A 14,152-nucleotide genomic window follows, 5' to 3' on the forward strand; every position below is an offset into this window, starting at 1 on the left:
TCAGTTGTTTAATGTTAGGTTACAAGTGAAGTATTTTGTAAAGTGTGCGAAACAAGTTATTTTGACACACTGTAAATAGAAGGAACAAAATAACATTAACACCTCACCGTTCACCCTGCATGACAAAAAGGGCTGCTGCATGGTTTATGTCTTGATACCCTCTCTGGTATTTTCCTTTGCCGACATTCCTGTCATCTGTAGACACTTGTCACTGAAAGACGCCAGAGGGCTGCGTAGCAGAAATGTCAAGCATTTCTCACACCCACACTTCTGTCTTAAGTAGTGACAGCCTGGTCAGTGTCACTGAGATCCACAATTTAAAATAACTGTCAATGCCCCAGGGGCAGCTGGTTCTCTAGCACTACTCCTTATGTAATTACCAGTAAATGCATCATTACTGTCACTTTCAATTTCATTTAATTCAGAGAAAAAACAGCCACAAGGAAATATACTGCACCATGTGATGTTATTTCCGAGAATATAAAAGGGAAAAGAAGTCAGGTTAATGAATGAACCATGAACGTTATGCTATCAATTTAGGCCAGGCTAGTTTATCCCTGCAATATAAGACACAGAGCCATTTGAGTGTGGGGGCTGGGTTCCTAAATTCTTTTATCAACAGTAACTTTAATATGGCACAATAAACAGTTTCAATAAAGTACAGAAAGTGTTTATATGAAATTGAAAACCTAAAACTAAATTCATTGAGTAGTGGCCTGAGCCTGTATACTTACGTGCAAAGAATGGATTGGTCCTCTCGATCTGTGAGAGACAAAGAGAGAGGGGGGGGGGGGGGGGGGGGGGGGGGGGGGAGAGTCAACCTCAGCAGTCTTTGATTCAGTCTCTACTGTCCACAAAGTTTGATTGACAAACCTCATCACCAAAACATGCACAAAGTCTTATCAGCAGATTGTGGATTTGAAGGTCAAAGTCAAGCTTAGCGTATGCATGTGAGCTTGCCATCAAATGTTTTAAATATCATGTTTCACAGCCTGAGAGTTGTTTTTGTTTTTATCAGAATAAGAAAATGACTTGTCAGGGCATATTTTTTCAGTAAGCTTGAGGTTCACAGCATTTCACCACAGGTATTTCCTGGAATGCAACATCAGAAGTAGAAATGTAGAAATGTAGAAATGTAGAAAAGCGGCACTGTGAAGTCAAATCACTGCATGGGAGCGATAAGGCAAGTGTAATGTCAGCTTTATACCGGTAAATGCAGGGTGCTGAGTATCATTCCTAATTTTATTCAAGCAAATACAGATGACTTAAACTACAAACTTTATTTGATGCAAGTATCTATTAACTCAGAATTGGAACCTATTGTAGAAAACCCATAATATCGTATTCATGTTGCATACAGCTTTATTGAACTAAGTGAAAATGCGCGCGCGCACACACACACACACACACTTTCCACTACCAACAATGAATGTTTTTTTTTAACGAGGCAAGCCTCTTTGAGCTAAAAAAAAAAAAAATCTATTTTTTAAGAGATTTATATGTACAGAACATATGTACATAACAACCCATACAACGATACCAATATATATATGCAACAAGCTAATTTTGGTCAGAATTGAATGAGGTTAATGAAGCCTAAACAATACTTTTGTCTTCTGTTTGGGATATACTGGAAGTAGACCATTATAATGAAGGATTTCTAAAAATGTCAGCTAGATTAGTAAAAAGTTGGACTGAACATGGCGTCAACCACAGCATGATGACACAAACAGTGATTCGTTCTTGCCTAAAAATGTTAATGTGTGCTGTGTTTAGGGCAATTAGCACTGGGGTCAAAAAATATGATACCTAATGTGTCTCCATTAACCACTGGGGTATTCCAGTTTGGAGTGTCTTGTGAGCTTGCGTTGGGGCCAATCAGAGTCAACTAGGGGCCCAATAGGGGAAAATAATGGTGATGTCATGGGAAAACAGTACTTTGTCTTCCCGTCAGTGCCCCCCACAGAGACAGGGCCTCCTGTCCAGTCACATGGCTGGCTGAGGAGTAAGTCCAGAGATTAGATAAAAGTCATCAGACTCTTTCACTCTGCACTCTGCTGACTTAATGTTGCACTGTTGCTCGGCCATTCAGAGTTACAACCCTGGCCTTGACAATGTATCATGGCCCTATCAATTAGAGCTGCAGCTGTGTAAGATTTATTCAGTAAGAACAGCAGCTGTGACAGATTATTTATTATTAGTATTGCATTTGAACATTAAATATAACATATATTTACCTTCCTTCAATTTGTTCAAATATGTTTAAATGTTTGAATCTAAATAACACTTGGAATCCCAGTGTCATCGTAAAAATGTTGTAAATAAAAATGACCCTCAATTATAATGACACCACAACATGAAACCAAATAAGATATTATTCCCAAATAAAAAATGCAGCTACATTATACTTCTGAAGCAGAAAGCAATTCATCGATATGGGCTCAAAACAAAGACCTGTGATTGGTTTGACAGTTTAAGGTTAATTGTGTAGTTTCATTCCAGCTAAGACAGTTTCCTTTACCTCTATCTGAGGAGTAAGTGCCCATTCATCCAGGGGCCTGATCTCAGAGGCCATAAATACTGTAACTGTATTGCAGAGTCTACGTGTTTGTTGATTGACGGAGTTACCATCGATTGGTGATTGGCGAGCTGGTGCATTACATTTACATTACATTTATTCATTTAGCTGACGCTTTTATCCAAAGCGACTTACAATTGCTATATATGTCAGGGGTCGCACACCTCTGGAGCAGGGGTTAAGTGTCTTGCTCTGGGTTACAGTGGGGAATTGAGACCGGGTCTCTCACACCAAAGGCAGGCATCTTATCCATTGCACCATCACCACCCCTGGTTAGTGATTAGTAGACTGAGAGATAAGCCATTAATAACTCAGAGAAAGACAAGTCTTTTGTTACTTTAAAAATGGCTGTGTGACTAAAAAGCCAATTCTAGCCTCAACGTTCATATTTATCCAAAGATTGCTTTTTAGTTTTGTAAAACTAATACAGTAACTCAACATCAGCCATGAAAAAAAAAAAACTGCTCATGTTTGCCCTGAGCACATGGTTGCAAGGCAACAAGAGCTTGCAAATGAATTTATGGTGGATCGTAATTGTGACAACAGGCGGAAAATGCAACACACCGATAAAACATACATTCTCTTATCCTGATGTGCCATCAAAACCTGCTGAAGTGAGCAAATACTGCAGCATAAAAAAAAAACAAGAGTCTCTATAAAGGAATGAAAGTTCCCTGAAAAACTACTGGATGACAAAAGACAAAATTCAGTGTGGATGGATTCCTCTGCCATTGCAGCAACAAGCTTACAAGATATACATGATTAAACCCACAGTAGCAGAGGTGGTTGGAGAGAGAGCTGATTTTTAATAATGAGTAGCAGAGCACACGCAGCATTGACTAATTCATTTTAGCATCTTCAGTCTGATGGCTCCCTGATGTACTCTTCAAGAAAGAGGAAGGAGGACACTCATTTTGTCTTTGAACTTCCAGATTATTAAAATATGTATGTATGTATGTATGTATGTATGTATGTTTGTTATGCATCATCAGTCCTCTAAAAATCTATAAGAAAAATCCCACTGTACTTGAACTGCCCATGTGATGGGGGTTCACAAGTAAACACTGCTTTATTTTGGCAGGTCATCAAGCCAAAACTGTTAGGAATCACTGCTGTAAGATGTGCTGTGAACGTTTCAAATAATTCAGTACATGTTGAGTCCCGGGCTGGACCACTCTGCCAGAGGTGAAGAAGTTTTCCTGGACTGAAGTGCTGACTGTGGGGTAAAATGATGGGAGGTTATCTGACTGAGGACACAGCTGGATGGCTCATCAAGGACAACCTGGGTTTCCTGGCTTTGACCAGGAACTTCCTGCAGTTAAGAACCTTAACAAGGGGAATTGGCCTTCGCATACATGCATGCAAACCCACTAAAGTGACTTCAGTCCTTCAGGATCTCTCGAGCTAGTCAAATGCATGACAGCACACATGCAAGCACTATCCCCCCCAATCAGCCCCCACCTCTTTCTCATCACTCTTTACATTCACGGCCCTATCTGAATCAGACAGACAACACCCAGAAAGCTAGTGTCTCCTTTATCAGGCTGGCTGCAGACACAGTGGAAAATTATGATCCAATCATTTTGAGACTGTTCACGTCCATTCACCAGTTTGCCAGCGCTGCTGCAATCTTTACTCTCTCTCCAGACTGTGAAGTGCTGATTACTGGCAGAGGACTGTGGGTCTGTGCAGATGAGAGCTATCCAAACAGGCTCTGTTATTTCCGTAACATTTCTTGATGGTCATAAGGACTGTTTTGTGGGTTTCACATGACTGGTAATGTTCTTGCCGGCTTCACATGACTCCATTATGTGCAGTAGGCCTTGAAGATTCCCCAAGGATATATCATTATTAGTTAGAGGGAAAGCGGAGAAGTTTGAATATAATTTTTAAATATTTGATATTTGAGAGGGGAAACATTGTCAGATCATAAAAATAGCAAGATTAAATAAAAGTTGGAATAAAGCAGATGATCTTCAAAGTATTTCAGACATACAGGTTTAAAAGATATCATGGACATGCCACAGGCTACACAGCCGATGTACACATGTTGATAAAAATAGTCTTCAGATAGACATCGTCTGTGTCAATGGTATTACAGATGATAGCAAACCATTTGAGTATGCATTGTGGCTTTGACATCAACACAGCAGCTCTGCATGTGGTGCTTCTCCCAGTAAGGAGAAAGGAGAAAGGGTCTGATCTCAGCTCACGACAGTGAGCTCATTGTGAGGCTGTGGCATGCTGGGCCTGGGCCAGTGTCTGCCACTGATGGCTAATGCCTGTATTTAGGAGTGGCAATGAAGTGCAAACACTCACCTCAGAAACCAGTCGTGCAGGCTGATGTAGCTATTACTAAAGTGTCACAGTGAGACAAAAATCTCCACAAAACCACAGTGACGGAAACAGAACACATCAGCTGAATGTTCATGGTGATGAAGACAAACCCATGAGCTGTCTCATTAACAGGGGGAAACAGATTTGTCTCAATGCTGTCTGAATAAAAAGGACACTATAATGTCACTGATGGTGTTGTATTAGGTACAGATTAAGCCATTACCCAAGTCATCAAGTAGCAGTTATACAAGTTGTTTCAGTAAATGAGCGTCCACTCAACTATAAAATTAAAATCAAAGACTCCTCACTACCATACAGGGCTGTCTACTGCTTACTGAGCCCTTTCTCTTAAAGAAAATATCTCAGCAAATGCAGATTAGAAGACATCAATTATATAGCTGACTTACATGATTATTCAGACAATGAATCAACACTTCCTTAAGGCTCTGCACAGCCTCAGACGTGTTTTTAGTTACTCCGCTTAGTCAGACGCAGTCAGCTTGAAGCTGGGTGAAGCTATGCTGTGAGTTATGTGACATCACAAAAATATATTGTCTAATAAGAATAGTGATGGTGAAAGTTTATCCAGCCTGACAGGTGCCACCAAATCAACAGAAGGGTGAGGGAGATGTTAATCAAGCACAGTTTGTACACGCCCACACAGTCCTGAGAAGAGGTCAGATCAGGCAACTAGGGATGGGGTTCGAGACCCAGTTCCAAAATTTCTCAAAACCCGAAAATCAACAAGGCTTGAGCTTATCGATACTGCTATCAAGACTAGCGGGTCCTATGACGTAACGTTACGTCTCGAGCATCAAATCTGATTTAATTTGAAACGCAATGGATAAGAAAATCATCAGGCTGCAGTCTCTGCCTGCTCTCTATCGGCTCCCACACACACACACACACACACACACACACACACACACACACACACAGTGGGAGATGGGAACTCCCTTTGGGCTGGACTTTGAGCTTTTTCACTTTGCAAACCTGTTACACGCACAAAAAAAGATATATAACTCAATAATAATAATGCCAAAAAGCATAATACCACCTCTTTAAGTTAGCTCCAAACTACTGTAACGTTAGTTGATGACAGCTACGCTTGTTACTGTAAGTATGTGCAATAAAACCTTCGCAAGTAAAAAGACAATACTTTATCAATACACCTGTCTGTAAGGTAACGTTAAACATGTAGAAATGGTTAATTTAATCATCTCTGTCCTCAGTATCTCATCCTGTATGTATTATACAAGCACAGCTAACGCTAGCTTGGTATTAGCCAAATGTTAAAAACAAGCTAAATAGAAAGCTGTCTGTCTGGAGCACAGACTGGTCTGTAGTCTTAAAAACTCAACTGCTGGCTGAGACAAACCAGCCGCTCCTCCTTCTACCTGGTAACGTTACCTGAGAGGAGGAGGGACTGATACAGACTGATGTTATTCTGTCTAATAACATCAGTCACTCACTACTTGTGATGTCAGATAAAGTTATTGAGTTACTTTGCTGTTGTAAACATTAATGTTGCTGCTGTTGAAACAACATTTAGCTGTATTTAAAATATTAAAAACAACCAGGCAGCTAATATGCACACTTATGCACACACAATATATGTTTATTTATCGCAAGTGTTATGTCATCTCAATGTATAACGTTATCGCACATTGAATATTTTCCTCATACCGTGCAGGCCTACCTCATGCCCGTTGGGTCTGGTCTTACCAAATAACCATCACTAAATAGTAGTAAAGTATCGATAGTGGTATCGATAAAGAATCGGATCGTTAAGCAGTCTCAATAAGGGTATCAATATCAATAAAAATGAACGATCCCCATCACACACAACTAATTCCAAACATTGTTAACATTATTTTCTAGTCCACAAGTTTGCCACCATCACATCTTATTAACCTGGGAGCCAGTTGCAATTTAGCTCCTCTAACCTTAGAGCCACAACCTCAAAAAACCCTCACAGCTTCAATTTCGTTTTAAAGTGTTTTACAAGCAAAACATACAACTGATGTGCTGTTCTACAAAGTCCAGTTTTCTTCAGTGTTGCATCCTTCATACAGATACTACAACTACTGTCATGCTTTTTCAATACAATCTACTTTTAAATGTTAATCTCAAATTGAATGTAATCCTGCAAATCTAGCAGTACATCCAGCTATGATACAACACTGGCTTGAGGCTGTGTTGAACAACACCTGAGACACTTCTAAAACTGCATAATGCCTATGCATGGACTACCACATCTATTTGATTTTCCAACTAAAATAAAGTAGTGGGTTAAGTATCCCATTTGGCAATTATGGGATTTGCTACTTGGATGGAGCAGGAGTATTGGTATGAAACTAAACTACAACAAGTATTGCTGATTTTGAAGAATTCTGGGTGTCAGCAGTGTCCTTTCTGGCACAGAAAAGCTATCTAATAACACAGAGGGGGCTTGTGATTGTTTATTAGTGTAACACCTCAGAGCAGTTATACTTATGAGGGCGCCAAAGGGGCTTTATAGCTATAGTCATGTTTGCAGTGGCATGAACCAATACATGTCTCTCATCTTACTGCACTTTCCAAATATAAGAAAGCCATTTTCTATTGGTCAAAAGGGATTGGACTATCCCTTGACACAGAGCTATATATCAATAAGGTTTTAAAAGTCAAAGCAGTCAATCGTTTTAAACCATCCATTTGAGGGCTATAATGGCAAAGGCTTCTGGTGTGGGCAGAACTGGGGCTAGCGCTTCAGCCAAGAACTTACACATGGAAACAAATTTTAGAGTATTTGGTTTCCTGTGTGGAGCATTTCTGAGAAGCAACGTGTGTAATGAGATCTGACGGGGAGATCAACTGTGTTTGAGAAACCTTGAGAACAGGAGTTAGATCTTTATTCAAGGTATTCATGAAAACTAAAGCTAAGAAACTGGTCTAGAAAATCGTTTAGGAAATCTGTGATTAATATCTACATCAGGTGCAAAGTAAATCAGCAGTGACAGGTTGTGTGGCAGCCAAATCGACGCGACTGGAGGGAGGAAAACGGAAAACCATTGAGTGTGAAAGGGAAAATAAGACATACTGAAGGTGATATATTTATTACGGACAAGAGGAACAAGAAAGACAAAGCAGAATCCTCTTTAGTTCATAATAATGTATAATGAAATATTGGTCTGATACGCCGTCTCCCTTCCAGTAGCTGATGTAAACAAAAACAGCCACCAGATGAAGTTTGGACATAAAGAACTATCTGAGACTTCACGAGGAAGACTCATATAAACTAAGTCTACTCATATGCTAGGTGACAATAACACAATGGTATTTATGCAGTTGATCCACATCTAAGAATTTGATGGAAGGAGGTACAATAAGCAACAAAATCAGCTGGAATCAGCTGCACAGTCAGTCACACAAGCTTCCCGCTCAACGGCTGTGTTCAGTCTCCCAAAAAGAATGGACATGCCAACTGGACATAAGACACTGTACTCAACATTTGACACTACCTCTGAACAAGCCATGTCTTTGCTCACGACAAACCAGACAGTTTTATCTTTGGTCACGGCTCAGAGACGTGTGTACCACCATGTTTGATCTTTTCTCAAACAGATGTTACAGGACAGAGCTTTCATTTTATTGGAATATATATTTAGTGCTTTCCATGTTTTCCAATTTATGAATGAATGCAAATCAGTTTCAAGTCAGGAAAGCATTGGCTTGATGCACACAATATCTCCACAACAACAGAAAACTTTACGCTTGCACAAAATTTGTATTGTGTGAAGTGGATGGTAAAACATGAAAAAGGAGTGTTGAATAAAGACCGTTAAGTTAATTTAGTGTTTGTGGATGTTTTTATGGGAATGTGGATCTTTTCAGATCAATATGAGAAGTGCCTATGATCATGTTTCACATGTTATCTTGTGTCATGTAGCATGGGGCCCTGATCCTGATCTTGACTCAGTCTCAAGACACTCTGGACTTAGTCATGACTTGGTCTCGGTTTAGGTGGTCTTTACTACAACACTCACCAGTACTAAGGATAAAACTGTGAGCTTCACTGGGTTCTATTGCAAAGAAAACAGTTTCACTGTCCACAACCACATCTGAACAAGTTGTTTTTTTGGGGAAAAAGAACAATTGTTTCAGCGATTATAAATCTGTACCTCATCTACAGCTTCTTATGCCATCATTTGGAAACGTGATGGATCGCTTTTTGCAAAAAGATGTCGTCTGGTCTCTGCTTTTTTTTGGAGCCAGGGAGGAACGATTGAAAGTCAGTGCTCGACTTCAATCTGTAATGTTAAGAACCACAAATCAAGCCAGAAATCTTGGTGTAGTCATGGACTCAGACCTGAATCCGAGGAGCCACATTAAGACAATTACAAAGTCAGCATACTATCACCTGAAGAATATATCACGGATTAAAGGATTTATGTCTCAGCAAGACCTGGAAAAACTTATCCATGCATTTATCTTCAGTCGACTCGACTACTGTAACAGTGTCTTTACAGGGCTCCCTAAGAAATCCATCAGACAGCTGCAGCTGATTCAGAACGCTGCTGCTCGAGTCCTCACTAAGACCAAAAAGATGGATCACATCACTCCAGTTCTGAGGTCTTTACACTGGCTTCCTGTCTGTCAAAGAATTGATTTCAAAATCCTGCTGTTAATTTATAAAGCACTAAATGGTTTAGGGCCAAAATACATTTCGGATCTGAACCATCCAGATCGCTCAGGTCGTCTGGGGCAGGTTTGCTTTCTGTCCCCAGAGTCAAATCTAAACAAGGAGAAGCAGCGTTCAGTTATGCTCCGTATATCTGGAACAAACTCCCAGATAACTGCAGGTCTGCTGAAACTGTCAGTTCTTTTAAATTAAGACTGAAGACTTTTCTTTTTACCATTGCTTTTAATTAAATATTTAAGATTTTTCTTTACCACTGCCTTTAACTAGTAGATTGATAACTTACACTGCACTGTAATTTTTACTGTATTGTTTTCTTTTTTTTAGCTTTTTACCATTGCTTTTAATTAAATATTTACACAGTGAGAAATGAGTAAGTAATTGAGTGAAAAGATAAAGAGAGTGAGATTGAACAGAATGAAAGAAGTGGTCTTAAATCTCGCGCCTGAGTGATTTGCAGGAACCTCTGTCCACCTGTAAACGCGCAGGTGGGTCCAGAGTATAACTGGATCGAAGTGGCCTGCGGACAGACATGTCCTGGTTTCTCTGTAGTGTCTGAGGGTTTCTGGAGTTTCAGTGGACCCAAAGATTGCTATGGACCCGAGTACAGACTAGCTAGAGAGAGTAGATTAAGTGTACTTCTCTGTTTATTGTCTTTTCAGAATAATTGTAACTCAATTATTTGCTCAACCCCTCAGCCTGTTTTTATTTTCGATTTAACTCTTTTAACCCTGATTGTACACTGTACTGTAACTTTTATTATATTTTAATGTGTATTTTTTCAATTTCCCTATGTTGCGTTTAAACTTTTTTATATTTCCCTGTTGCTTTTATGTTATATGTAAAGCACTTTGAATTACCTTGTTGAAATGTGCTATACAAATAAACTTGCCTTGCCTTGCCTTGCTCTTGTTGGTTGGTAGGTTGAAAGAGGCCAGAATCAAGCCTCGGTTCAAAAGGCCATCAAAGCCATTACTGTTTGCAATGGACCTCATTTGTACCAGGTGGACCAGTGTTTGCTGAGAGAGTACGCTGTGCCTTTATCAACATTCCCAAGCTCATTTTATCACAAATTCCTGACGGTATAGATTACACTGTACACTTCACTGACCATGCTTTGCATTCTTTAAACAATTTATTTAATCTTTTATCAATATCCGTAATGCGGCTGACATGTTAGATGAGAAGTGCTGTGTTCACTGTTGAGAAATCAAAGAGCTGTGCTTTGAGAAAATACTCACTGAGCTAAGATAGATCTAGCTGGACTTGACCTCATGCCCTGATAAAACATCAGGGAGAGACTCAAGAAGGGGGGTATTTTACCATTTCCACTGAAACAAAGACCCCCTGTTTCAAAACCCCACCTTGGGACACTTTCGGTGCTGCTGCTGCATGTCCACTCTTGGAATCAATAGCAACTGCTGACATGACCGGTTCTTTAACATACGTTTTTGTTCAAGCAAGCATAAGCATATCTTTACAACACATTTTCAGATATGATAAAATTAGCTTCTTGTGCATCACTGAGTTCACATCGGCTGAGCAGCGAGCACAATTATGTAAAGTATCTGGACCGCTAATCAATGACAGATGTGCTGAAAGTTCGAGAGGTCTGCTTGCACAACCCGTCTTTGTTAGGTAACACCTCATTTAACTGACCGGCTTCACAGCAGTGCTGAAGTAATTTACAGATCACTGCGAGGTGACCCTTCAGCAGTAAATATGATTTGCCAAACTGTTCCGCTCCAAAGGTCATAAATTAGAGGCAACAAATTATTTGTCTCAAGTGTTCTTTCTTGTTCAGATGGCAACTGACACTGCAAAGTCTAAACATGATGTGTGAAAGGTCTGAAATTTAACGAGATAACAGCGGCTGGGTTGGGCAATATGGTAAAGTTTGCCAACAGCCAGAAGCTTTGCTAGACCGTTTATACCCCGGTAGTTACTGTATCTCTTTAATATATTTGGTTGTACTGGGCTAGGGCTGCAACTAAAAATTATTCTAATTTTCAATTAAGTGATTATTTTTAAGATTTATCAAATGACTGTTCATCAATTAACTGTGTGGAAAGACAGCAAGAGACCTAGGGGACATCTTCAAAGTGATAAAGTATCTTGATTTGTCAGATATTTAATTTGCTGAATGAGCCAAAAAAACAACATTCCTGTCTGGTTATTTTATCTTTAAACTGTAACCGGGTTGCTGAAATGCTCAGGGCCACAGCTGAACAGCAGCTGGCCTCCACTAATCTTCAACCTACAAACCTCCTTTTCAACCACAACACTGTTAATTCTGATACCACCACAACTGGAAATGGGTTGGAGCAGCAGTGCGTTAAATTTTACAGGTCAGAGCTTCTGTACTCTGAGACATACAGTAAATAGAAGCAGCATTTTCATAAGAGGGCAGAGGTGACTGCTTCAAGAAATAAGAAAACACACAAATATGTTGGAATCAAAGCATTATTAATTGACAGGTCTCCCAGCCCTGCCCCCACGCGTCCACGTCCAATCATGTAGAAACGCAGTGTGTCGAGAACAGAGGGTGTGAAGAAAAGAGGAGAAAGTTACAAGAAACTAGCATTTGTGATTTAAAAAGGAGGTTAGTCAAATATGTCTTGTAATTATAAGTTACAACCATATTTTTGTGTAAAGAGAGCGAAGGTATCATCGGGCTACTTGTTGACACTACCAAAACTTCATTCTGTGTACCAACATGGGGAGAACACAGCCTAAAAGGACTGATGGGACTGTCAAGTTTGTCACCACCCCCAATGGTCGGCCCTCGCAAGCACACAAAGGACCTATTGTCAAGCACAATGGGGTCACCCTCTCTGTTCTCGCTGGTCTGATCCCAGTCAGTCACTGCTCAGAGCCTGGATACTTTTCATCTACCAGGCAAGGATCTTTGAAGACATCGTCCTGAGTGGACTGCCTCCACTTACAAGATTTTATGTTCCTAAATAAACACTGGATGCCACAGATGACAGTTTCATGCTATTAAAGGATCACCATAAAAAATGCAACTTAAATAAGTAACTGGGAAGATTTGGAAATATGTTGAATGTCAGAGACACTAGTCATATTTGTAGAGACGGATGCTTGAAAATAATTTTGAAGCCGCCCAAAACGCTGCATTCGCTTTCGGTGTGAACACACCTTTAGTCATGCAAAACAAAAACACAATGCTACCGACAGTGTTTTTTATTAAAATACTTTATACTGTGCAAATAACACTAACAATAATACTTGTTACTTTGTGACGACTCCCAGTCTGTTTTCCGCAGCCAAAAGAGCTTTGGACTGCTGTATTACTGTCAGTAACAGTTCCAACTCTTTGTCGGTCCCAAAAAATCTCTGGTGTGGTTCTTCATCTCTAGTATGACTTTCTTCTTTAGCCAAATCTTGGCAACAGTGGAGTTAGCTATCTGCTTGTTTACACCGGCACACGCATGCCAGTGTACATGGACGGCCACTAGATGTGCGTTTTCAGCCTTTTTAATATAGACGGAGCTCAATTCTGAAACGCAGCTAAAACACTAGTGTGGACAGAGATTGTTTTTGTTTTAAAACTCTGTTTTTAAACAAAAACGTAGTAGTGTAGATATAGCCTGATGGTGCACTCATAGCGGTCAAAAAAGTTGCGTGTGGAATGCTGGACGCTTCTCACCCTTAACAGTCGCCATCTTAGCTACGTAGTAGAAGGGGAGGGACCAGCAACGGATTTTCAAACTTGTGAAAATGGCTGCTGTGGAAGCTGAAGCGGCTGCGACTAGTCGCACCTTCACTTTTACTAACATTTAATAAAATTTAATTAAAGTAAAGTGAGCAAACAAGTGATGCGACAACTGCGTTCAAATGATAGTGATAATGATCCGCCTGGTATCAAATTGTTATTAAAAAGAAGAAGAAGAATCGGTCAAATCTTGTGATCGTCATTTCCGGTTATTGCACAACAGCAGTGTTTGATTTGAGACAAGACTACCCTGTTGACATTTACGAACTACGCAAATGTGTACATAGTGTACGCCATGTAAGTGTACTAATGGAAGTAACAAAACTGAAATACAATACAAGTAGCGAAGATAAATCACATCTAGCAAGATGGGACACAAAACCTCTGAAGCCAATACTCTGACATCCTATGGCATTTTAACGTAAATTGTAGTGGTCATTCCTGTATTTGAGGTGGCTGGAGGTACATGACAAGCAATCATACACAGCAGTAACACTCTTACCTTGTAGCATGCATCTGTACGCAGACTCTGAGATGGCGTAGATGTGAGGGGGCATTTCGTGCCTCTTCTTGCCCCTGTACATCTCAATGATGTTGTCTGAGTAGATGGGCAGGTTTTTGTAGGGATTTATGACCACACAGAAGAGACCAGAGTATGTCTATAAAAAGAAAACATGGTTGTTTATTCCTGTTAATTCATCACATAACACTTAATATTTTATATTTAACTATTCATATGAATTGATTATACTGAGCACTAAATGGACAGTGAATAAGCACAAAAAGTCTGAGACCCTTTTAGGAACAAAACAATGTATGA

At 39.9% G+C, this 14,152-nt stretch overlaps 1 protein-coding gene across 5 annotated transcripts in view; it reads right to left on the reverse strand.

Moving 5' to 3' along the window:
• The window catches only part of LOC123970028 (myosin-10), a 74,048-nt gene that overhangs the window by 44,402 nt on the left and 15,494 nt on the right, over positions 1–14,152 (reverse strand). For 4 of the 5 annotated variants that reach the window (XM_046047882.1, XM_046047880.1, XM_046047879.1 and 1 more), the window contains exons 3-4: positions 13,835–13,991; positions 735–762 (exon numbers count right to left, since the gene is read on the reverse strand). In XM_046047882.1, coding sequence (XP_045903838.1) covers positions 735–762; positions 13,835–13,991 — 185 coding nt within the window. Of the gene's footprint in view, positions 1–107; positions 214–734; positions 763–13,834; positions 13,992–14,152 lie in introns of those variants that run through there. The other variant, XM_046047883.1, reaches the window with a different exon arrangement.

This window comes from Micropterus dolomieu, linkage group LG04, assembly GCF_021292245.1.
Source record: "Micropterus dolomieu isolate WLL.071019.BEF.003 ecotype Adirondacks linkage group LG04, ASM2129224v1, whole genome shotgun sequence".
NCBI lineage: Eukaryota > Metazoa > Chordata > Actinopteri > Centrarchiformes > Centrarchidae > Micropterus > Micropterus dolomieu.